The sequence below is a fragment of the Ambystoma mexicanum genome, chromosome 10 (assembly GCF_040938575.1).
Source record: "Ambystoma mexicanum isolate Mex_15411 chromosome 10, UKY_AmexF1_1, whole genome shotgun sequence".
NCBI lineage: Eukaryota > Metazoa > Chordata > Amphibia > Caudata > Ambystomatidae > Ambystoma > Ambystoma mexicanum.
In genome coordinates, this window is record NC_090932.1 from 1300501998 (window position 1) to 1300525398 (window position 23401).

Sequence of the window (23401 nt, forward strand, 5' to 3'; positions counted from 1 at the left end):
CCCGACTTTTACCTGCACCTGGCCTCGGTCCTGGAGAGTTACCCCCTGGTCCCACTCATATGGGGAGGCGATTTCAATATGATACTAGACGTCAGCCTAGACCGATCGACCCTAGACCTCGCCACCTCTCCAGAGCAGCCCACACTATTCTTACAACTCTCCCTCGACTAGCAGTGGTGGATGCCTGGCGGCTAATGTACCCAGATTCTCGCACATACGCCTACTATTCCTCAGTTCACGACTCATATTCTAGGATAGACAGATGGCTCATATCAGACATACTGGTCAGGTGCCTGTCCCATCTAGCTATCCTCCCCAGAACATTATCAGACCATTCACCAGTGATCATCTCATTGAACTGGGGCCAAGAATATGATAAAACGAGACAGTGGAGGATGAGGCCCCATGCCCTTCTTGATCAGGTCTTCGACTCTGAACTCGAATCTTCCATCGAAGAATTTTTTGAGATCAACACGAACTCTGTGACAACACAAGCCACCCTCTGGGAATCCTTTAAAGCATAAACATGGGGCATCGCCATTTCCAAAGGGTGTGGTATTCTGAAGGGAATCAGAGCAGATATCGCTGGTAGCGAATCGACTGTGGCTAACCTTGAGACTCAATATGCCCAGGATCACTCCCCTGCCACACTAGCATCGCTAGGGTCGGAGCTGGACAAGTTCCACAGCCTAGCAGAACGAGAAGTCAAATTCCTGGACAGCCCCCAGTCGGTAAGGAAATACGGTGAGGGCGAGCGGCCAGGCCGCATGCTAGCCAGGTTGCTACGCCGAGAATTTGGAGCCCCCAACATACCAGCAATAGAGAGGCCCGATGGTACACTGGCTACCTCACCACAAGACATTAACTCTGAATTTATATCATTTTATACCTCCCTGTATTCGAAAGTGGATAGTCCCCATATATCGGAAATCAACTCCTATCTAGGAAACCTCTCTCTTTCGGTCCTGTCCACTGACGCCAGCATTTCCCTGGAGAGACCTTTTACTCCTGAAGAACTCACTGAAGCCATTGAGTCGTTGGCATCGGGAAAGGCCCCTGGACTTTTATAAGTAATACAAATCTCACCTGGTTCCACATCTACTGGCCCTATGGGAGGAGGCATGCGAAAAGGGCATACTCCCTCCCCCCTCCCCCCCTCTCTCCGAGAGGCAATGATAACAGTCCTTCTCAAAACTGGCAAACCCCCCCCCCACCCAATGCGGCTCATACCGCCCCCTTTCGCTAATTAACTGCAACGTTAAAATATACGCTAAACTACTGGCCAATCGACCAGCTTCATACATGCCCCACATCATCCACCCTGACCAGGCGGGATTTGTCCCAGAGAGGTCCACATCCCTGAACCTAAGAAGGCTCTTCAAAGTGATCAGTAGGATTAACCCGAAAGCACAGACGGTGGCAGCCACCTTAGATATGCAGAAGGCATTGACTCAGTGTCATGGGAATATTTGTGGCGAGTTCTTGAGAAATGTAAGTTTGGCCCTAATTTCCGGACCTGGGTAAAGCCGCTCTATACCGCCCCATCAGCCAGAGTTCGCACTGAGGACAGGTGCTCCACCCCCTTCCAGATAGCCAGAGGGACATGACAGGGATGTCAGTTCTCCCCGCTAATATTCGCCATAGCCATGGAACCCTTTGCTGACATGATGCGCCAGTTAAACTCTCACAGAGGCTTGCGCACAGCGGGCCAATCCGATATTGTTTCCTTATATGCCGACGACGCTCTCCTGTACATCCGTTCCCCAGAAACCAATCTTGCCCTGATTTTGAGTGATATAGCCCGATTTGGACACATATCTGGGTTGAAAGTAAATTGTTCTAAATCTGCCCTATTCCCACTTACAGACTCCACGCAACCCCCCTCTGATCTAAGGGGATTCACTTTGTCTCAATCCAGCATCACTTACCTTGGCGTGGCAGTTTCCCGGCATAAGGCGAAGTTGCGCGAGGACAACTACCGGAATTACCTCACAAACCTGCCTACTAAAACTACTGGACTAGACTCCCCATTTCCCTAGCAGGTAGGATGGGTATACTTAAAATGGTAGTGTTACCTCAACTCCTCTACCGATTCACCAATCTTCCTTTATGGCCGGGCGATGAATTCTTCAAGTCGCTAGGCCACATAATCAACACCTTTCTCTGACATTCCGGCGCAGTCCGCCTCAAACTAATAACACTGACCACCCCTAAGGAATTGGGCAGATTTGGCGCCCCCGACTTCATTAGGTACTGGGTGGTAGCCCAATCTCAATTTGCTTTCCATTGGTTTAACACCATAGATCCCCACCGCCCCCATGTCCGGTTAGAGAAACTTTTGTCGGACATACTAGATCACACTATTGACCCCTCCCCAATGCGCTGTCTCTTACACAACTTTCCCCAGTTGGGGCGTGATTCTAAGAGCGTTGCGGGACTCTGCATGGTATTGGCTGTACACTGCACATTGATGCGTTGGCTTCGCCCTAGGGCGCCCACGTACGCACAGTGGCTCAGGACAGTCACTTGGGCGCATGATACCAAAGAGGCCTGGAGTGTGCTGCAACATCCACATTCGAGACCAAGGGATATCTGGCGTAAGTTCCGCGATTACATGTCCGCCTTGACCTCAACCTCAGATTCTGAATCCTCTTCCCCCCCCCCGTCCCCTCAACAATGCCGCCCTGTGAACTGTGTCTCCTTTAATCCAGATTTCAATACATCACCTAGAACCTAACCCTTGTGATCTGTACAGAATCCTAACATTGTAAAGTATGTATTGTATAAAGTGTATATTGATGTCGCTCTGTGACCATCTCTGTCTGCTTGTGTGTTGTCAAGTCAAATAAACTTTCGTCCGAACAACCTGCCTCCAGCACAGCCATTCTGCAAACTTAAGTGGCAATGGACACAGCACGGCGATGGCATTTCAGGAGAAACACACAGCTTGTGAGGGTTCCTCCTATTTGAAATGCTGCAGTTTGTACCCACCTATTTACTGGCCGTGGCCATGCTAATCCCTAAGGTCATTCCCACGTGTTACCCGACCCTCACATCCAAAATGTATTTCCCGAAATCTCTTTGCAGTAGCTCTATCAAGCATTAACATCAAATGTTGGCCTTAAGTGTTATTTTTAAGCAGTGTGCTCAAAGTGAATGGCTAAATTGCATCTGAAAAAGTGATACTGGTATAATAAAATGTCTTATGCAGATGTCTTGTGCCTTCAACCAATTTATTTATACCTGTTCCTTGCACTGAAGTCCAGTTTCAAATCTGCAATGGCGAAGCCCACAGCTTTGACTTGTTTATTGGATTTGATGTGCATTTTTCCAGGCACTGCTATCGTATGCCTAGTTTTTTGTCCTCTTTGATCTTGTGCACTTGAGACTAGTTACTGACATAGCTTCACCCGTATTGTGCGTGACGTGCTAGTCATACCGTTGTTGGTTAAAATGCTGGCCGAATATTTTACATTAACTTTAACACCAACCAACACTTGACACAAAACTTATATTTTCTCAAACCTGCTTTGTGGGACGAATCCCTTACGTTTTGCCCTGATGGACTCATAAGCAAACCATCCCCAGATTACGCACACAGGTCCAGCCCACCAGAGAAGGTGCATATCAGGCCTTTCTACGAACAGAAATCTTGTCAATACGGCCCTTTTAATTCTTCCTTGTGTACCACTTACACAGGCTATTTATGGCAGCACCTCCATAAATCATGGAGTTCACTGGAGACAGCCTGGCTAGCAGCAGCTTGCAAACCCACTCTTTACTTTAGCAATCCACACAGTTGCTTGGAAGAGTCCTGGTATGTTCAATGTTTTTAACACTCTCTTCCGAGTAATGTAAAAGTAAATATAAAGTAAAATATAAAATATTGTTTTTTGCTAACTTTGTTTAACTGCCTGCATTTTGTAAGTTACAGTGTTATTAAAGCATCTTGAATCATGAACATGCTTGTGACCCTACTTTTGGACACAGTATTGTGTAAAATGAAATTTGTCTTAAACAAGGGCTGCATTTCTGCTTCATTTTCCTCAATCTTAAACTGCTTTAATGGAGGCAGCGCAGTTGCAGCAGCATGGGTTTTAAAGACTGTTTTTTTTCATCGCAGAAAACATCAATTGCATTCAATGGCTTGGGGTTCTTGATCTCTTGACATTTTTAGGAGAGCCTCCCAGCAAGCAGTGAGAAGGAAAATCTTTGTTGGTGTTCTATATGAAGGTGTTTTGTTTTGTCTCAACATTGCATGTGTTTGTGTGCATTGAAGGGCACTATACAGTTTGTTTTCATAGTGAGCAACAAATAGCTGAGCATGTGGTTTGAACGTTAACTCCCTTTCTGACCACCCACTGCAAGCAGGTATACGGATACAGGTAGAAACAGTGTTGCATATATTTTCAGTGGTACACTTTGTACCGGTACCGCAACAGGACTGCAATATATTCAGGTAAAGTAGACTAATTTATCAACGTAGCTGCTATACACATGTCATGGCACAATGCTGAATATTCACAGCAGGGCTGATAGCATCATGCCAACATTTCTTAGCAGGACTATGTTTTGGGACAGTACCTGAATTTCTTAACAGAGCTGCTGTTAAAGCACAAACATGTGTTGGCTTTTTCTGCGGCAAGCTAAAGTACTGAGCAAGAACAGTGTCCGAGTTCTTCCCACCAACATCTGACAGTAGGAGAAGATGGCATGGCTGTCATATACTTCAATCCCTTCTACGCTGTCTTGTGGTTTTCAAAACATCTGCTTCTCCCATGTCTGATTACTGAGTCCCACTGCCAAAGATCTATCACATTTCAAAACCTCATTATGAATCTCCCGACTATTGTAGGATCGTCCAAACAGGCTTAGAGCTTTAAACAAGCCATTTATGTCAGCCAAGCCTCACATGGAACTGCCAGTGTCCTAACCGTATGTGCCTTGGGAAAGGCAGCTCAGTGGGTCAATAACCCTGCTGCAGAGATTATTGTGTAACGTGTTAGTTCAAATCCTGTTGATAGGCGAGTTAATGAGTCTGCATCAGAGATATGCATTTAAGATGCAGGTAACATTCAATTGTAACAGAGTTGGCTTAACATTTGACTCATCAAAAGGACTATTAAATATTCAGTGATTCAGAACACACACATTCATCCAGGATGCTCTACTTGTATTGTAATGTAATTGGTTATTTATAACACGCTTTATACCCAGAGGTTTCTAAGCGTGGACCCAGAGATAGAGCCTTTGTTGCTGTGCGTCCCCTTGCTTCCAAGGCATGCGCGTTGCCCCCACCCGAGCTATCCGTCTGGCTCAGAACACCCAACTCTTCAGGGCTGCTATGCTTGTAATGGCTCAGAACACACACCTCATTGGATCTGCTATACCTGTGATGGCTCAGAAGAGACATCTCATTTGGGCTGCTATATTTGTAATGGCTCAGAAGAAGCACATTCCACGAGGACTGTTATATGTGTAATGGCTCGGAATAGACACCTAATCATGGCTGCTATACCTGCAATGGCTCAGGAGTAGAACACGCGCATCCCATGAGGACCACAATACTTGTAATGGCTCAAACCGACATCTCGTCTGGGCTGCTATACTTGTAACGGCTCAGAACACACTGCTCATATGGGCTCTAATACTTGCAATGGCATATAGTGTTGGTAAAGCATCTGATTCAAGCAAGTGCTGCATCTGGTCAGACAAACCGCAAACTCTATAATTGTCAGCCTAATGGCCAAAAGAAAGTTTGCACACATCTAAAAAGAGTCACCCAATGGCAAAGGTGCACTAGATTTTTAAATAAAAAAGGCATTTTCAGCTTTTGGGATATTTGTTGGTGCTATGTGAAAAGAAACAGAAAAACAGGAGAGGAAGGGCAACTCTGAACCTAAGCAATACAGGAGAACAAAGGAGTGGCAGGTGTGGGGTGAAGGGACTGAACATACAAAACAGGAATTCAAGAAACAGTAAGGAAGAGAGAGCAATGAGCTAGATAGGGCAACAAAGAAAGAGAGAAGGGAAACAGAGTTAATAATAGGACAAACACACAATAGGAGCGAGGGCTAGAAGCAGCAAAATAGACATTTGGAGACAGTAAAATAAAAACAGATCAACAGCAGATGGGGAGAGATGGAAATAGAGCAGCAATACTAGAGAAGGGCAGGCCAATAACAATCAAAAGGAGTAGCAACCACAACCGAGAAAATGAAAAAAAACAACAAAAAAAACAGATATAGCCAGAGTAATGACATGAGAGAGGCAGAGGAGTTATATCAACTGATACAGCGAGAAATAGGAGGGCAACAGCAACAATTGAATGCAGAGATGAAAGAGGCAGAGTGACAGAGAAACAGACTGTAAAATGTGGCATCGCAACACTTAAGGATGGGAGGCAAAGCATCAGAAGTGAGAGACGGGAAACAGAGTTGCAAAGGGAAGGAGAGATGGAGAAAAACCATGGAGTGGCTGTCAAGCAGGTAGTGCGTGATGATATGATAATGGCATTTATAACGCGCCTATACACAAGTGTTTCAAGGCGCAATGCGTGGCAGCAACAGTAGGCCCAAGAGACAATTGATGCTGGTAGAGTGAGGGACTCGATTTATAAATCACCCGATGTAACTAGCTAGCATCTGTAGTAGCTCTTAACAGAGTTTGTACCCAAGTATCATGGAGATGAAGCTGGGTAGTATGCATCTACAAAGTTCTTGTGTGGGGAAAACGTTTTCCACAGGTGCAATAAATTATTCAGAACCACTTTGAAATTCAGCTGTGTTATCTTATGTTTTCGAACAAAGTTTTAATTTTAGGCACATTGGTTTTACTTTCCAATTCTAAAAATTGGGAGTAAACACTGTCACTCCAAAATCCTATATGGAGCACTGCACGGGTCAGTGATTTATCATGCTTGTGATGAGTAAAGCCTGCGGGTTTTGAGTCAGTTTTATTTCATTATAGTTTGTTTTAAATGTACACACTTTAACTGTGTTCTCTCATTCTCCATGGGATATCACTCTCTAAGCTATTATTCTCTCCATGAACACTCTCTCTCTTTCTCCCTCTCTCCCTTGTCCATGAGCGCTGTATGAGCCCCCTCTCTCTCCATTACCTGTATCCCTCTCCCTCCATGCATTGTCTCTCACCCCATGCGCGCGCTCTCTCTCTAATCACTGTCCCTCTCCATGCGCTGTCACTCTCTTTCTGTGTTCTTTCTCTGTATGATGTCTCGCTCTCTCCCTCCGTGCCGTCTCTCAGTGCACTGTCTATGCGTGTCTCTCTCTCTCTGTACACTGTCTCTCTCTGTGTTGACTCTCTGGGTACGCTGTCTCGGTCCATGTACTGTCTTTCTCAATACACATGCTCTCTGTGCGCTCTCTCTCTCTTTATGCACACTCCCTCCACGCGCTGTCATTCTCTAGCGATGCACCTCTCTCTCTGTATCCCTCTGCTGTCACTCACTCCTCTCTCTCTCTGTGCTGTCACTCTTGATCCTCTCTGTGCATTGTATTTGTATCTCTACATGTGCTATCTCTGTGCGTGCTCTCGTTCACTCTCTTCTTTCTCTGTGGGCCATCTCTTTCTCTGTGCGCTCTCTCTTAACCTGAAGAAATTACATCTCGCTTGCACAGTCATTCCATCTTCGCCAAACTCTCCTTTCATTGCAGCCCTTACTTTTTTCTCATTCGACCTCTCACATCCTCACTTTTCATCTTACCCTCGCACTCTCATCATCAATGGCACCCTTTCTCAATAAGTTCCTCCCTTTCTCCAATCCCCCTCTCATTTTAATGCACATCTGCAGCATCCCTTCTCACATCCTCCCTTAACTCCATATACTCTTTTCCTTGCACCCTGGTGCATATAAATGCAAAGAAGAGCAGTAAACGCCAATGCTGTTGGCTTTGCCGATGCTTGTTTAACAGTATGTCTGGTATGTGTATTTGTCAACGAACGGACTGGCGGCCAAACCAGGCTATTCGATGCTTCAAGCAGAAGCAAAATTGCCCTCAGAAATGTCGAACCCCGAATAACTTTAAGGGTAACTTTAGTTGTAGGATGATTAATATCATGTTGTTCCGCGAGCAGAAGGTGGTACACACATTTTTGGAATTGAAAATGCTTGGAGCCCTGCACTTAAGAGCCTGCACATTGAGGTACACAACACATAAGCCACCCCAGGTTTCATGCCACACGTCATGAACATACTCCAACCCTTGTATGACATATCCCACCCGATTTCCACTGCTTCCTTAGCTGCCCCCGTACCGGCTTGCTCTCTGCCCCAGGAAGGGCTGTTATGGGTCCGGCAGGCATCCTGGAGCAGGCACTGCAGATCACAAATCCAGCTCACAGTCCTCAGAATTAGCGGCGCAGGATAAGCCGCACAAGATGGCTTTGGGAGACTGACTGAGACCAACGTGTAGACATCGAAGAAAGATACACAAACTAGTCACTTCCAACGTTAGCGCTTAAACATAGAAGAAGGACAACTACACAGCTAACCCAGCAGTACCAACTCTGTTTGAGAAATCGTCCTTGTCTATGACAGGAGGCACAGGAAGCCGTATAAACAATAGACATGGTAGAAGGACACGGAGACACTAATACTTTGGAGGAAAGGGAAGATAGACATAGAAAAGGGATGCAAAAAAAAAAAACAAATGTACATGCTGCTCCTACTCAACTCAACTTCGAGTTCTAGTCGGCCGAAAACACGTCACTCTAGAGAGGGAGCGCGGTTCCCATAGCAGCAGATACACGATGCAAGACGGCAGGAAGGTGCAGGTGGGTGTTCCTTCCTCGCTCTCAGGGCTGACTTATAGTTAAATCTGCTATTTGTTTACTAGACAGATCTGCAATATCCTGATTCTGCATGCTGTGGTATAGATCCGCGAAGAAGGTCCGAGCACTTCAAAGCGGATTGTGGGAGAGGGATGTTACACCGAACGTTACTTTTTACACAGGCCACCAATATGCATTTTAAGTTAATTGATTTTTATTGAAAGTTAAGAATAATTAAGTAGACATTACAGCCAGTTGTATGAAAAGTGAAATACATCATAGTAAATATGATAATTGATGATGCTGTAGTTAACTAAATACAATATTAAATATTATAAACCTTATAAAAATATGAAGTAAAATCATAGCATGGTTTGGGACAAACAGGGGAGGACGGACACCACACGTTAAGGGAAGAGTAGGGAGAGGGAAGAGCAATACATGCAACAAAAGGAGCATTTTATGTTAAGTAATAATTAAAGGCAATCCATTTGTTATGAAACTTAGGTAGAGTTTTTGTTGATAAGACATGCATTTTTTCAATTCTGTGAAAAGAGCACACAGAGTTCCACCATGAATCATAAGTAATGGAAGGCAACATATACCAAAAAATGTAATAAATCAGACAAAGTAATATGTGACATATAGGGATTTGCTACAGCTCCAATCATGACATTACATAATGTGAGAGGTTCCTGAAACGAAAGCATTTCCATATATGAGTCAAAAATGTAAAAACAAAATTACAGTTAAAGATTGAATGAATAAAATCTGCAGGAGAAGATTGGCAGGACCAGCATGCACTTTGACTGGAGTTAGACATTTTGGCAATCCTTGTGGTGTAAGATCTGCTCTATGTAGTATGAAATGAGTGAGATTTGCAGCAACAGAAGTGGAAAAGCATTGCAACCATATCTTAGTCCACATTTCTTCAGTGATTTGTAAGTTCCAATCAGATTCCCACAGGGTATAGAGTTTAGCAGTAGTATCAGTGGGCTGATTGAGAATGCAATAGAATTTGGATGCTTTGGTGGAGTGAGAGTACAAAATTAGTTCTAAATATTTTGAGGGAATTTTATGTGTATAATGAGGAGTAGCTTTAGCAATAAGTTTAGTGAAAATGGAATAGGTTTTAAAATCTGATTAATCTAAATTGAATTAAGTACAGAGGTCTTGGAACGGTATAGGAGCATTATTCTTAAATAAATGTGAGACTAGGAACATTCCGGCTGAGTACCATTTATGTAGATTGCCAAGTTTGGGTTTATGAGTAAAAGCTTTGTAAAACCACAAGAAGGTGCTGGAGATATCTTGGATATTATCACATGTTGTAATTAAGGAATTCCATACTTGTTTAAAGGAGTATAAAAGGGGAATTTTTTTGATTCCAGGCCATGGGGATTTTTTGAGAAAGGCAGTAAAGGACAAAGGAGTAATGAGTTTTGATTCCAAAAGAATCCATGAGGGGGTGTTAATAAATTGGGGTTCAGAAGTTAAACATAAGATAATTTGTCTTTCTTAATAAAAAGGATTTCTGGTATTTAAGGAAGTCTGGAAAATTCACTCCCCCGGAAGGTTTACTGGATTTCAACTTATTGAGAGCAATTTTGGCAGATTTATCTTTCCACAGGAATTGAACTAAAATGTTGTCAATTTTTTTAAAGAAAGAATTTGGGAGTAGTACTGGTATCATAGAGAGATAATAGAGAATAATGGGCCCAAGAGTCATTTTAATAGTCTAGTCTGCCCCACCAAGAGAGGAACAAAGGAGACCAGTGATTAATGGATGAGTTAATTTTATCAATAATCATATTCTGGGTTAGGTTCAAGGTTGACTTGAGGTTATTAGCGATAGGGATCCCTAGGTATTTAACAGATGAAGTACACCATTTCATTCCAAAAAGAGGTGTGTTTGCTAATGTACCTGAATTTGTAAGGGGCAAGATTTCAGATTTGTCATAGTTCAATTTATATCCAGAGACACATGCAAATTGATCTATGGTAGACATAAGTGCTTGGAGGGAAGAGTTGGGATCTGATAAGTAAAGTAGAATATTGTCCGCATAAGCAGTGAACTTAAAAGTAAAATCTTTAAGCGTGATACCTTTAATGCCATCATTGATGGTAATACCTTGGAGTAAAGGTTCTAAGGCTAAAACAAAAAGGAGTGGGGACAGTGGACAGCCCTGTCTAGTGCCTCGTGAGATGGGAAAAGCTTTAGTGAAGGTGTTATTAATAAAAATCCTGGTTGAGGGAGATGAGTATAGAAATGACACTAATTTGATAAAGATAGGGCTGAACCCGTGCCATAAGAGAGATTGAAAAAGAAAAGGCCAAGAGACTCTATCAAAAGCTTTTTCGGCATTTAGAGCAAGGAGGAAAAGAGGATCAGTAGAATCTTGCGCATGTATAGGAGTATTGAAAAGAATTCTTGTATTGGATGAGGCAAGCCTTCCTTTAATGAAGCCTGTTTGATTAATGTTAATTAGTTTATGCATAATACTGTCCAGACGGCAGGCAATTATTTTGGCATCTGAATTAATTAGTGAGATGGGACGGTAATTTTTAACCAAAGAGGGGTCTTTGTCCGGTTTGGGAAATAAAATAAGAAGTGCTTGTCTAAAAGAGCCTGTGCTAGAGCCTGAGGCAAGAAAATGATTGTAGAGGTCGAGAAGTTTAGGAGATAGCAGGGATGAAAAGGAACGATAAAATTCTATAGGAAAACCACCTGGTCCAGGTGCTTTACCGATTTAAAGATCTAAAATAGCTTTATGTATTTCTTGCAATGAAATTGGGTTATCAAGGAATGAAAGGTCTATTGGATGTTCGTTGATCTTTTTATTAGAGCTTAGATATTTAAGAATATTGTCATTGAGAATTGTTTGATCTGCCGAGTAAAGTTGAGAGTAAAACTCAAAAAAAGCGTCATTAATTTGTTGCGAATTAGAAACTCTGATATTTTGTTGGTTAACTACTGAAGTTATGACATTTTTTTCCTTTTCCTTTTTTAGATAAGCGGCTAATAATTTACCCAATTTATTGGATCCGCCATAAAATTTAGCTTTGGATCTTAATAAAGAGGAGCAGGCTTTATTTGTACTATATTTGTTGAATTCTATACGTTTTGCAAGAAGGCATTTGAAGGAGTCCTCTGTGGGATTATTGAAGTTTGCCTGTTCTAATGACTTGATGGAGCAAATAAGGCCTTGGGAGAACTTTTCATTTTGCTTTTTCTTAAAGGATGTATAGCGTATAATGAATCCACGCAATGTGACCTTAAAGGCATCCCAGTTGGTATGTATAGATGTATCAAGGGGATTATTAAGGGTAAAGAATTCAGTAATAAAGATATTCATTTGTTGGATAACATCAGGGTCATTCAGTAAAAAGGAGTTACATCTCCATCTGGATGAATGGAAAGGCAAGGGATCCCATTCCAGGACAGTAAACACAGGGGCATGATCAGAAATAATAATGGGGCCAATTTCAGAATGAAGAATTTTGGGTACAAGAGGGGAGTTTATAAATATATGATCTATTCTTGAAAGTGATTTGTGTGGAGGGGAGAAAAAGGTATATTCTTTCGCCTCTGGATGGCAGAAGCGACAAGTATCAACAAGGGCAAGATCTTCTATAAAATTGAGGAATTGTTTGTGTGATTTTGTATTGATAAATTTGGATTGGGATTTACGGTCAAGGGTAAAATCACCAATTTGGTTGCAATCTCCCCAAATAATGAGACGATCAGAATTTTTGCTGAAAATAGTGTGTTTTAAATGGCTCCAAAATGATGGGTCAGGAGTATTGGGCCCGTAGATATTAGGAATTGTGACCGCTACTTTGTTGATAATGGAGTCAATAATAGACCATCGTCCAAAGGAATCATGTTGCTGGTCAATTAACGTAAAGGACATTTTTTTATGTATGAAAATACTAACTCTACCCTTCTTATCAACTGCAGGTGCAAAAAAGGCATGCTTGACCCAAGATTTAATCAATTTATTATTTTCTTCTATCGAATCTAGGTGCGTTTCCTGAATACATGCAATGTCAGGGTTACTTTTCCCTAGATGGCTAAGGATTCTTTGTCTTTTAATAGGGATGTTAAGCCCTTTAACATTCCAAGATAAGACTTTAATACTCATAGCTCTAAGGCGTTATGCAAGTGATATTAAAAAAATCAAAATAAAGAAAAAGGACATATAGAGAGCAATGACAAAATGAAATAGAAAGAATAAGGTTGTAATGATTGGAAGATCAGGCAAGTGGAAAGCAGTATACTGGAAGCCATAGGGGCGTTAAAGACGTCGATAGAAGGAAAGCTAGATGCAGTGATGGTAGATGTGGGACTTCTTAGACAAGACACGAGAAATCTGGCGGAAAGGATGACAACAGTGGAACAACAAGCACAGAGTAACTCAGTGGAAGTGTCCGCCTCGCGAACACAAATGTCGGAAGCACTGGAAAGAATTAATATACTAGAACGCAGAGTGGAAGACGCAGAAGGTAGGGCCCGACGCAATAACGTACGAATAGTGGGGCTGCCAGAAGGAGAGGAAGGAAGGGACCCCACGGACTACATAGAGAACCTCCTGATCCAAGAAGTAGGGGCAGGGACCCTATCCCAGGGCTTTGTAGTAGAAAGGGCACACCGAGCGCTGACTAGAAGACCGCGCCCAGGAGCACCACCAAGACCAATGATAGCAAAAATTATGAACTTTAAGGATAGGGAGAAAATCCTGACTTTCTCGAGAGAAGGAGGGAACATCACAAGGAACGGGGCCAAGATAACAATATATCCAGACTATACGGTACTGGTGCAAAAGCAGAGGGCCCAGTTCTGGCAGACTAAAGAGCGCCTCCGAGCAGCAGGGGTGAAATTCATGCTGCTGTATCCAGCCAAACTAAAAATACTCCATGACGGAAAAACACAGATCTTCGAGACAACGACCGATGCCCAGGAGTGGATGGACCAGCGTGGGATTCCGCAGTCGGCAGAGAGGAACGAGCGAAACAGAAACCACCCCCAGCAAAACAGAGATTAGAACCGAGCACGACAAGCATACTCAACGCTACAGGAGCAAGAACAAGACGGTAGAAATGCCCTACCGGGAAGTAACAAAAAAGAGCAACCGACAACCATCAAGTTGAAAAGCCCATAGTAAAGAGACTTACAATGGGAGCACGAGACTTGGAGAAGGGGAACCGCCAAGACCCACAGAGAAGCCCCAGCAAAAACAATGTTTATAGTGTCAGTTTCAAGACACTACGCCGCGACAGGGAAGGCCGAGGAGGAGAAAGCGGCACCTGGAAAGCGACGGAGCCCGAGCAGAGGAGGGGAGGCTGGGCGTTTGTTGACGTTATTTAGGTTAACAGTTATAACAGTTGGGAAGTTAAGGCAAAGCCCACAAAGAGAGGAGGAGAGCAGAATAAGAAATAACAGTTGTCACACACAAAGAATCAGCAAGGAAAACAAATCCAGGGGACAGCACCCACAAACAAAAAGCTGGCGGGAGGCACGAGGCAAAAAACTCAACTGCCAGAAGAAGGGACACAGATCCCCAGCAGGAACGCATCGTGAGAATGAGACACCGAGCGAGCCCATGGGAATGAGCAGGCCGCAAGCGCTAGTCCCCACAAAGACCAAGATGTCCTAAGAATTGTCACGTGGAATGTCAGGGGGATGAACGCATACGTCAAGAGGCTAAGGATCTATACCTGGCTAAACAAAACAAGGACTCACATTGCACTGTTGCAGGAAACGCACCTGACGGCGGAAAAACAGGCCAAAATAAAGGAAAAATGGGGAGGCCAGATGTATAGTGCGACGTATTCCAACTACGCCAGAGGAGTCATAACCTGGGTCGCCCCGGGCGTCCCATTCCAGCTCATCAACCAGGAGAAAGACACGGAAGGGAGAATCCTGGTAGTCCATGGGATGCTAGAAAACCGGGAGATATGCCTCGTGAACACCTATGCCCCTAATCACGACGCTACAGCCTTCTTCAGAATGCTCCCGCCCCGGCTGGCCCCGTACAGGAATGCAACGATGATTTGGGCAGGTGACCATAATTGCACTCTGGATCCCCGGCTGGACAGGTCGGACGATAAGCACAAGAGAGCGGCGCCGCCAGCGAGAGCACTACAACAGATACTAGACCAGCTCGGACTCGAAGACGTCTGGAGGAAGGTACATGGGGAAGAGAGAGGATACACGCATTACAGTGCCCCACATAGAACATTCACACGGATTGACTACCTGTTCACGGGCAGGGAAACACTGGGAGAATTCACTGAGGCATACATACACGCGCGAACCCTATCTGACCACGCCCCCCAGACGATCACATGGGCGCACACACACAGGAGAGCCCCTATACCAACATGGAGATTGAGGGCAGAGGCATTACTGGACACGGGCTTCCAGGAATACATCCAAAGCGTGATAGAAGACTATTTTGAACATAATGAGGGTAGTGTGGAGAGCACAGGAACGGTCTGGGAAGCCTTTAAAGTGGTAGTCAGAGGAGAGGCGATGGGGAAAATGGGAGGTCTCCGACGAGAAACCCTAGCACAACTAGATAAGATAGAAAGGAAAATCGAGAAGGCAGAGAGACAAGCGGGGGAAGAGGGGGCGGAACAAGGAAACCTCACCACCCTGCGACAACAGTGCGTGGAGACCTGGGAAAGATTGGGACGACTAGATTACGGGAAATACATACAGAAACTACATGCTGAAGGGGATAAGCCTAGCAGACTCCTAGCCTGGCTAACCAAGCAGGAGACTAAGCGGGAGCCAATTAACGAAATTCAGAACAGGGAAGGAGAGGTGATAAGGTCCCAAGAGGGAATAAACAAGGTGTTCTCGCAGTTCTACGAGGACTTATACTCCAGGGTCCAGGAGGCAGAGGAGGGGGACCTGAGGGAAGCCCTCGCGGAAATCAAACTCCCACAATTGACGGAGGAGCAGGCCCAAATATTAGATGCCCCCCTCACCGTAGAGGAACTAACGGAGGTTATTGCCCAGCTCCCGACAGGGAAATCTCCGGGGCCAGATGGGCTCCCGGGGGAATTTTACAAGCAATACAAAAATGATATAGCCCCGAGACTACTAGAAACATTAGAAGAAGCATACGAGAGGGGAAGACTCCCGAGCAGTATGTCGGAATCCATAATAGTCCCGATCCTTAAACCGGGCAAGCCCCCCCTCGAGTGCGGTTCCTATAGACCGATTTCCCTAATAAACCAGGACTCCAAGATCCTGACGGCGGCACTAGCCAACCGCCTGAAAAGAGTGCTACCCACCCTGATCCATACGGATCAGACAGGGTACGTGCCAGAAAGGAACACGTCCTGGAACCTGCGTAGACTCCACTACGTTATAGAAAAGACAAACCAAGAAGGTGGGGAGTGTGCTGTAGCCTCACTGGATGCAATTAAAGCATTCGATTCGGTGGGATGGGACTGGCTCCTGAGAACGCTCACCCACTATGGGATAGGCCAAGGGTTCACAAGATGGATAGAACTACTTTACAAAGACCCGAGAGCGAGAGTCAAGACGGGTAGACAAATCTCTAGGGAATGGGGCATAGAGCGAGGCACAAAGCAGGGATGCCCCCTGTCCCCAATGTTATATATCCTGGCCCTGGAGCCGTTCGCAGTATTCCTAAGAACGGATTATAAAGACACAGGCATAGAGATAGACGGGGAAACACACCAGATATCCATATACGCAGACGATATACTCCTTTACATACAGAACCCACGCACCCACCTGCAAGACCTACTGGAGGCGCTGCGCGCATTCGGTAGGTTATCTGGAATAGTGGTCAACAGGGAAAAATCCGTGCTGTTTCCCCTGGCAGACCTACGAGCAGTGCCGTCAGATCAATTACCACCTCTGGGCATCACGTGGGCCCCGAACACCTTCAAATACCTGGGAGTGGAGATCTATCACAACACCATGGAAACACACGCAGGTAACACACAAATAGCTTTAGACAAAATTGAAAAGGCTATGAAATTTTGGCAGACGCTGCCGTTGGGCATGATAGGCCGGGCGGCACTACTAAAAATGACAGTCCTACCCCGACTCCTATATTACTTCGCGAACATCCCATACAACATACCAAAGCCCTTTTTCAAGCGCCTACACACCATAGCGAGAACCTTCCTATGGGGAGGGGGACGAAACAGGGTGGCACTAAGCACACTACAAAGAAGCTATGAGTGGGGAGGCATCAAACTCCCAGATTTTGAGCATTACTATTTGGCAGCACAACTCCAATTTGTGGTGCGATGGCTGGGCGAGGAGACCTCAATAGACGCAATAATTATGGGGCCAGCACTCCGGAAGTATCACCTGAGAGAATTACTATGGGTCAATGCCGCCCAAGCAAAAGAACTGCCCAAAATAGCCCAACTAGGCCGAATACTATGGAAAAGAGCCTGGAAGACACAGGGCATACGAGACCCCTGCTCAAGACACATCCCACTGGCGGGGCTGGTGGACACCCGAGTGGCCAGCCTGACCACGTACAGGGCACAATGGGAAGACAAGGGTGTGGCCCAAATTGGGGACCTGTGGCGTGACGGACAGTGGGTTGAATTCCAGACCCTGATGGATGAACAAGATGTACACAGGGGCCAATTCATCCTACACAATAGCCTAGTCCAGACAATAAAGAAGAGGTGGAGCACTTTGCCAGAACCCGAGGACACCGAAGGAGAACTAGAGGCATGGTACGATATATCCGAAGGAGGCCATACGGTGTCCAGACTCTATGAGCGAATACTGGGACACACCAACAAAAAGACACTAACGGCACGGACGAAATGGGAAGAGGAACTGCAACAACCCTTCGAAGACGAGGAATGGAACAAAGTCCTCATGTACACAAAAAAGGTGTCCAGAAACGCCAGGTTCAGACAACTGCAGATATACATAGTACATAGAGCATATCTAACCCCCAAGAGAATGTCAAAGATAGGAGAAGGACAATCCCGGAGCTGTCCGCGGTGCGGAGACGAACAGGCCGACATGGTGCACATGTTCTGGTCGTGCCCGCAAATAGCAGACTTCTGGAACACGGTGAGAGAAAAAGCGTCGACAGCAGACATACAGATGCCAGCAAGAACACCAGCAGCATACCTATTGCGCCTGTTCCCAAGAGGGCACCGGCAGATGACGCACGTGGCAAAAATGAAAGATTTAATGATGATACTAGCGAAACGCCGCATAGCGATGGCATGGAACAAGAGTGAAGGCCCTTCGAAGGAAGGATGGTGGGCCGACCTACAAAAATGGGCAATAGCGGAGACGGCAGTCTGGACGAGAGCCACACAAAGGGGAGAGAGCAACAGCGGAGCCAGATTACAAGCATGGAACTCCCTGGTGCAAGACCTGCTTGGCAGCAGAAGCGATGACGATACGACTGACATTAGCGATCCAGGGGACACAGGAAACGACGAAATTGAACCGCCCACGTCAGGAGGCACTACATAACTCACAACGGAGAGAACTAAGGAGAAGGAAGAGAAGAGGTCGTGACCTGCGCAGACTCTGAACAGTGCAACTCCAACTGGGAAAGACCAACAACTACACGTAAAGACAAGACCAAGGGAAATTTCCAAGGAAAGGAGAAAAGCCACTGGGAGACTGGCCCCTCCGCCACGAACTTGACAACGACCGGCGCCGGCCCGAAGCGGCAAAGGACCATGAACATACTGCGGCTGCCTTTGGGGAGAGGGAGGGGGGGAGGGAGGGGGAAAAGACAATGGGAGGGGGACTTTTGTTTTTGGTTCTGTTTGTTCTCTCCCATCCCTTTTATGTTGTAAAACCAATAAAAAGAAGTTAAAAAAAAAAAAAAAGGTTGTAATGATTGGAGTCCGTTTGTATACATTGATAGTGAGCCCCTCTGATCTAACGATATATTTGATATAATACAGATGAGAGCAGGGTAAGGAAAACACACGAGGAGAGGTGACAACCAGAACAAACAAATATTTGATTCTAAAAATGGTAGCAATTGTAAAAGAGAACATAAAGAAATGAGTGATCCTGAATTTGAAACGCAAACCAAAAAGGAATCTGTTAGGAGCTGCCATAGAAGATAGCAAGACGGCACACATTGCAATCTATATGTCTGATAAGATGGGGCTAAATATTGATAAGTAGATAAGAACAACATCTGAGCAAAAATAAACCAGGAGTAGTGAAGGGAGGAATTAAACCTTCATGAAGTTGGAGCGACTTCTAACCCAGTATGTTTAATCAGAGACCTGGATTTATCCCTTTGTTTTTCGGGGTTGTCAAACACCTTGGCAGATGGGTTGAGTTTAGATCTACTCCTGGAGTGGTAGAGTTTACCGGATTTGATTTTTTTCCCGGACCTGTAGATTGTGGGCCAACTGAGGAGGTTGATTGGAATAATTATGATCTTTGGAAGTCGATGCACAGGGCATGGTGTCCATTTCGGAAGTTTGAAGGGATTGCACAAAATCATATAAATCTTCAGGGTTCAAATATTCTTAAGTAATGCCTCCTGGAGGAGTAATCAGCATTCTTGCCGGTTCAAGCAAACCATATTTAATAGCCAGGTTTTTCAGTGCTGGTCTTAGGTCCAAGAATCGTCTTCTTTTATCTTGTGTGGATTTGGAAAAATCAGGGGAGATAAATATCTTGTTTCCTTTAAAACTGAGAGGTGAAATTTTCTTTGCCCGTCAGGAGAATTAGTCGAGCTTGTTGATGTCGTAATAAACAAGCAATTAAGGGCCTTGGTGAGTTATTATGTGAGGTGAATCAAGGTTTAATTCTGTGAGCGCGTTGAAATTCGAGGGGAGGCGTGAAGGTGAGATTTAAAATTTGTGGAAGCCAATCAGTGAGGAATTTAATGGGGTCATTTAGTTTGATATTTTCTGGCACTTGTATATTCTTATATTATCCCTCCTGTTTCTGTCTTCGAGGTTCGCTACTTCCACTTCAAAGTACCGAATTTTGCTGTGTATTTGTTCTAGACCTTCCATTCTGTCTTCAGTAAAAGGAACACGCTCTTCCATCTCTGTTAATCTGGAGTTGATAGTTTTCATATCGCTTTTAAATGCATTCAAATCATCCTGAATACCCAAGGTTCTTGTGTCCAAAACAGAGATGGATGTTTGGATGGACGAGAGTTCTTGAAGTATCTTTGCCATACAGTTGTTGATGGAAGATAAATCTGTAGAAGCATTTTGGGCAGCCATTATAGCAATTAAGGTATCAAACACAGTGGAGAAATTGAGCTGGTGGATGATTATATATTGAATTATCATCTTTCGCTACACGGTGTCAGGCAAGAGTGGCCTGAAGAGAAAACTGAAACTGTGTAGTCTCGTAAAGTGAGTTGTGAGTTAATAACCTCAGAGGAGGCGACGTTCCTGTATTATTTGATTGAAGACCACCTATCCTTTCACCAGGCATTCGTAGGCAAGTCACGCTCACCTCAGCCTGCTGCCAATGCTGTGTTCTCCTCTACCCTCTGGCAATATGTAGTAGGAAATGATTATGCAGCTGAGAAAGTGACAATAAAGAGACTTTGTTTGATAGCAGTTAATCTCTGGAGACTGCCTCTTCCAGCAATAGCTTAGTCAATCATCAAAGCTGTGTAATCGAGTAACCAGTAGTTCTACACAGAGTTATTAGCCATATGCATTGAAGCTGGCTTTCAGAACAGTTGGATATTAAATAAGTTACTGTACTGTATAAGGGGGGGTAGAAAGTACCTTTTTCTTTGGTATTTAGACCTTCCTAGGGTTTATTTATACACATTACCTGTGTTGTGAAGAAAACTATTTTCCCTGCAAAAGATACTATTTTCGATGTGCTTTGTCAGTCAGCTGTTATCTTAATCAGGAAAGTTCCCGGCTTCAGGCCCAGCCCACCTATACTTATGAGGGCTTTCCAGGTAAAAATTTAACTTCATGGACATTCCGCCAGGGACCACCAGGGTTGTTAAGCAATGAAATGTTTCATTCTTTCTTCATTGGAATTCATATTACCGCTCCGTCAGCGAGCTCATCAATCATGCGGCCATCTTGTCTCGTCGCCGGCCACGCCCCACCAATATGCATTTTAAATAATATGTCCACGTTTTAGAGCTCTCTTCGGCGTGTGGCAGGTTCTTTCAAATGTTTCAATATTTCTAACCTCATCAGCTCTAAATCCATTTTTTAATACAAGGCAGCTGCAAGGTAGTTTACATATTCAAGAGAAACTTGAGCAAGTGAGACATCATAAACAAGCATTCACAAAACTAACTGATTTGTTTTTTGTGTAGACATGCGACAGGCACTGCCAAAATGGTACTACTTGTCCATAAAATGGCAACAGCAGGAAAATGTTTAAATCCCCGATCAGTGTCAATGCCTAGCAGTGCAGTACCGATGATTGCGTTGCCTAGCAAAAGGTCTAGCTACATACCACAACTGTTGGCTTTGCCAATGCTTGTTTTAAACAGGACTTAAACATAAGGAACAGCTCTAAGGCAACACATTGTCAACACGTGGCAGAAGGCACATACAGCACAGTGTTATATTGTAGCATTGTCTTGTCACTGGCCTGGAGTACTTGCTATCAGAATGTTGAAGTATGAATGAGCAGCTCAGTAGAATGTTGTGTGGATCTGTGAGTGAATGTTGTAGGAGTGTCAGTTGGGGCCTGAGCTGGGATTAGTAGGATGGCCGGTGGGTCTACTCCTCTGTATGTACTATTATTACCCATCCATGTTCCCGTCCTGTTCCTTATGTGACTGTATATACTCGAGTAACTGGATTATGTACATACTGTATAATATAGCTCTACCTGGACCAACCTGAGACTCCACAGCAGGTTTGTGTATGAGTGCTGAACTGAGTAACTACAGGGAGGCTTTACTACAAATGGCTACGAGGATGCTCAATATGAGCTAAAAGAACCCAGAGTAGAAGAGATACAGGACACAGGACAAACCAGAATGAAACTACAGCAACCCAAGTACAGAAAGGAGAGCTGTGGGAGGGGGATGCAGCTAAACAACTATTGTGTGACCCACCGCTCCCCCGATCGTAAAAGCAACCATCCCGCCCAGCTAAATGGTTTAAAGAATCAATAAGGGCACTGGACTCTGGGAAGGAGGTCCCCAACAACTAATAATTCCCTGGAGATCTCTGCAAAAAGGATTAACAATAAGGCATAGTTAAAGTGCCACATGCTTTCTGTACTGCTGAGCATTATAAAAAGGGCGCTGCTTGCATCATGACAAGATCATATCGTTACTGGGATTGAGTGGGGTTTCCAGAGTGAGCGCACACGTTTTGTTTTGGAACTATTCTGTTATGAAAGTGAAATTAAAGTGAACTGAAGAATTAGAGAACATAAGAGCCAGTGCAGTCGAGCAGCTGTCCCTTCCATATGTTTGAGCTCTTCATTTCGAGTTTCAATGGATAATCCATAATGAAAGGAAAGGCAGCGTTAACGTTTCTTTCTTTTAATCATCTGTGTCGGACTGTTGTGCAGTGATGGTTGGGAGCAGGAGATGTGCTGTGCTCTGGCCCGCAGTATGACTGGTGACGCCATACAGCCATACAAATTACAGCCATACTACGATGAATTGAAGTTGTGGAAGAATGGGAAGTGAACAGAATCGACAAAGCTGATCCTGCAAAGCAATATTATTTTGAGCACCTGTCACTTCAGGTGTTAAAGATAAACTACATTTCAATCTTAAAATATAATTCTGAAAAGACAGCGAATGATGTTTCATCAAATATAATGGGATCGAAAAAAAAAGCTTTGATTTCCATCCTTGAGATATAAAACAAGGTATAACTCATTATCGAAGTTCTATTCGCTATGCAATCTACTTCCAGGATTCTCACTTTCAGAGGCTGAGTCTGAAAAATTATTGAGTAATATAGCATCACATTTCGCACTCCAAACCTGGAGCACATGACATTTATTCAATAGCAACTCATTATTTAATTTTACAAACCAACTCCCCAACGGAGGCAATAGCAGTTGCAATATTTTCCTGTTGATTCATGCTTTTAAGGCCCAAAATCCTGAAAGTAGATTGGATAGCGAATAGAACTTCGATAATGAGTTATACCTTGTTTTATATCCATCATTTCTGCCCCATATATATTTTTTGTGACTATTTTCTGTGGTAGTACCGTAATATTGGGAAAATTGAAAAATTACCAACAAGTTTAAAGCCAAACGATATTTGCTTTACTCACTTATCATAAAAAGTCACTCCTAAATATTTGAAATGATCAACCATCTCTATTTTAGTACAATTAGGAAACCAACTAAATCTAACATTTTGTTTGGTTACCTTAGCGATTTCATTGTTAAAATGTTGGCTTGAGCAACATTTACATTGACGTTAAGATCTACTAAAATTGTTTTCAAGGCTACTAAGGTTATTTGAAACCCTAGAGGTGTCTGGTCACACAAAATTATATCATAAGCGTATGCTAAATACTGAAGTCGTACATCTCCTAAATGGGGAGGATACAACTGTACCCGATCAAAAGCCCTACCTAGATCACATATATAGGCATTACATAGAAACAGGGCCAGAACAGACCC

At 44.1% G+C, this 23401-nt stretch overlaps 2 protein-coding genes across 4 annotated transcripts in view; one reads left to right on the top strand and one right to left on the bottom strand.

The window, feature by feature from the left end:
• The window catches only part of SF3A1 (splicing factor 3a subunit 1), a 429521-nt gene extending 420966 nt beyond the window's left edge, over window positions 1-8555 (bottom strand). Inside the window, exon 1 of the mRNA XM_069619306.1 lies at window positions 8278-8555. Coding sequence (XP_069475407.1) covers window positions 8278-8325 — 48 coding nt within the window. The 5' untranslated portion in view covers window positions 8326-8555. The remainder of the gene's footprint in view (window positions 1-8277) is intronic.
• Window positions 8556-8696: 141 nt separating this feature from the next.
• CCDC157 (coiled-coil domain containing 157) overlaps window positions 8697-23401 on the top strand; it is a 322949-nt gene continuing 308244 nt past the window's right edge. For 2 of the 3 annotated variants that reach the window (XM_069619308.1, XM_069619309.1), the window contains exon 1: window positions 8710-8796. The gene's annotated coding sequence lies outside the window, so the exon portion shown is untranslated. Of the gene's footprint in view, window positions 8797-23401 lie in introns of all 3 variants that reach the window. The other variant, XM_069619307.1, reaches the window with a different exon arrangement.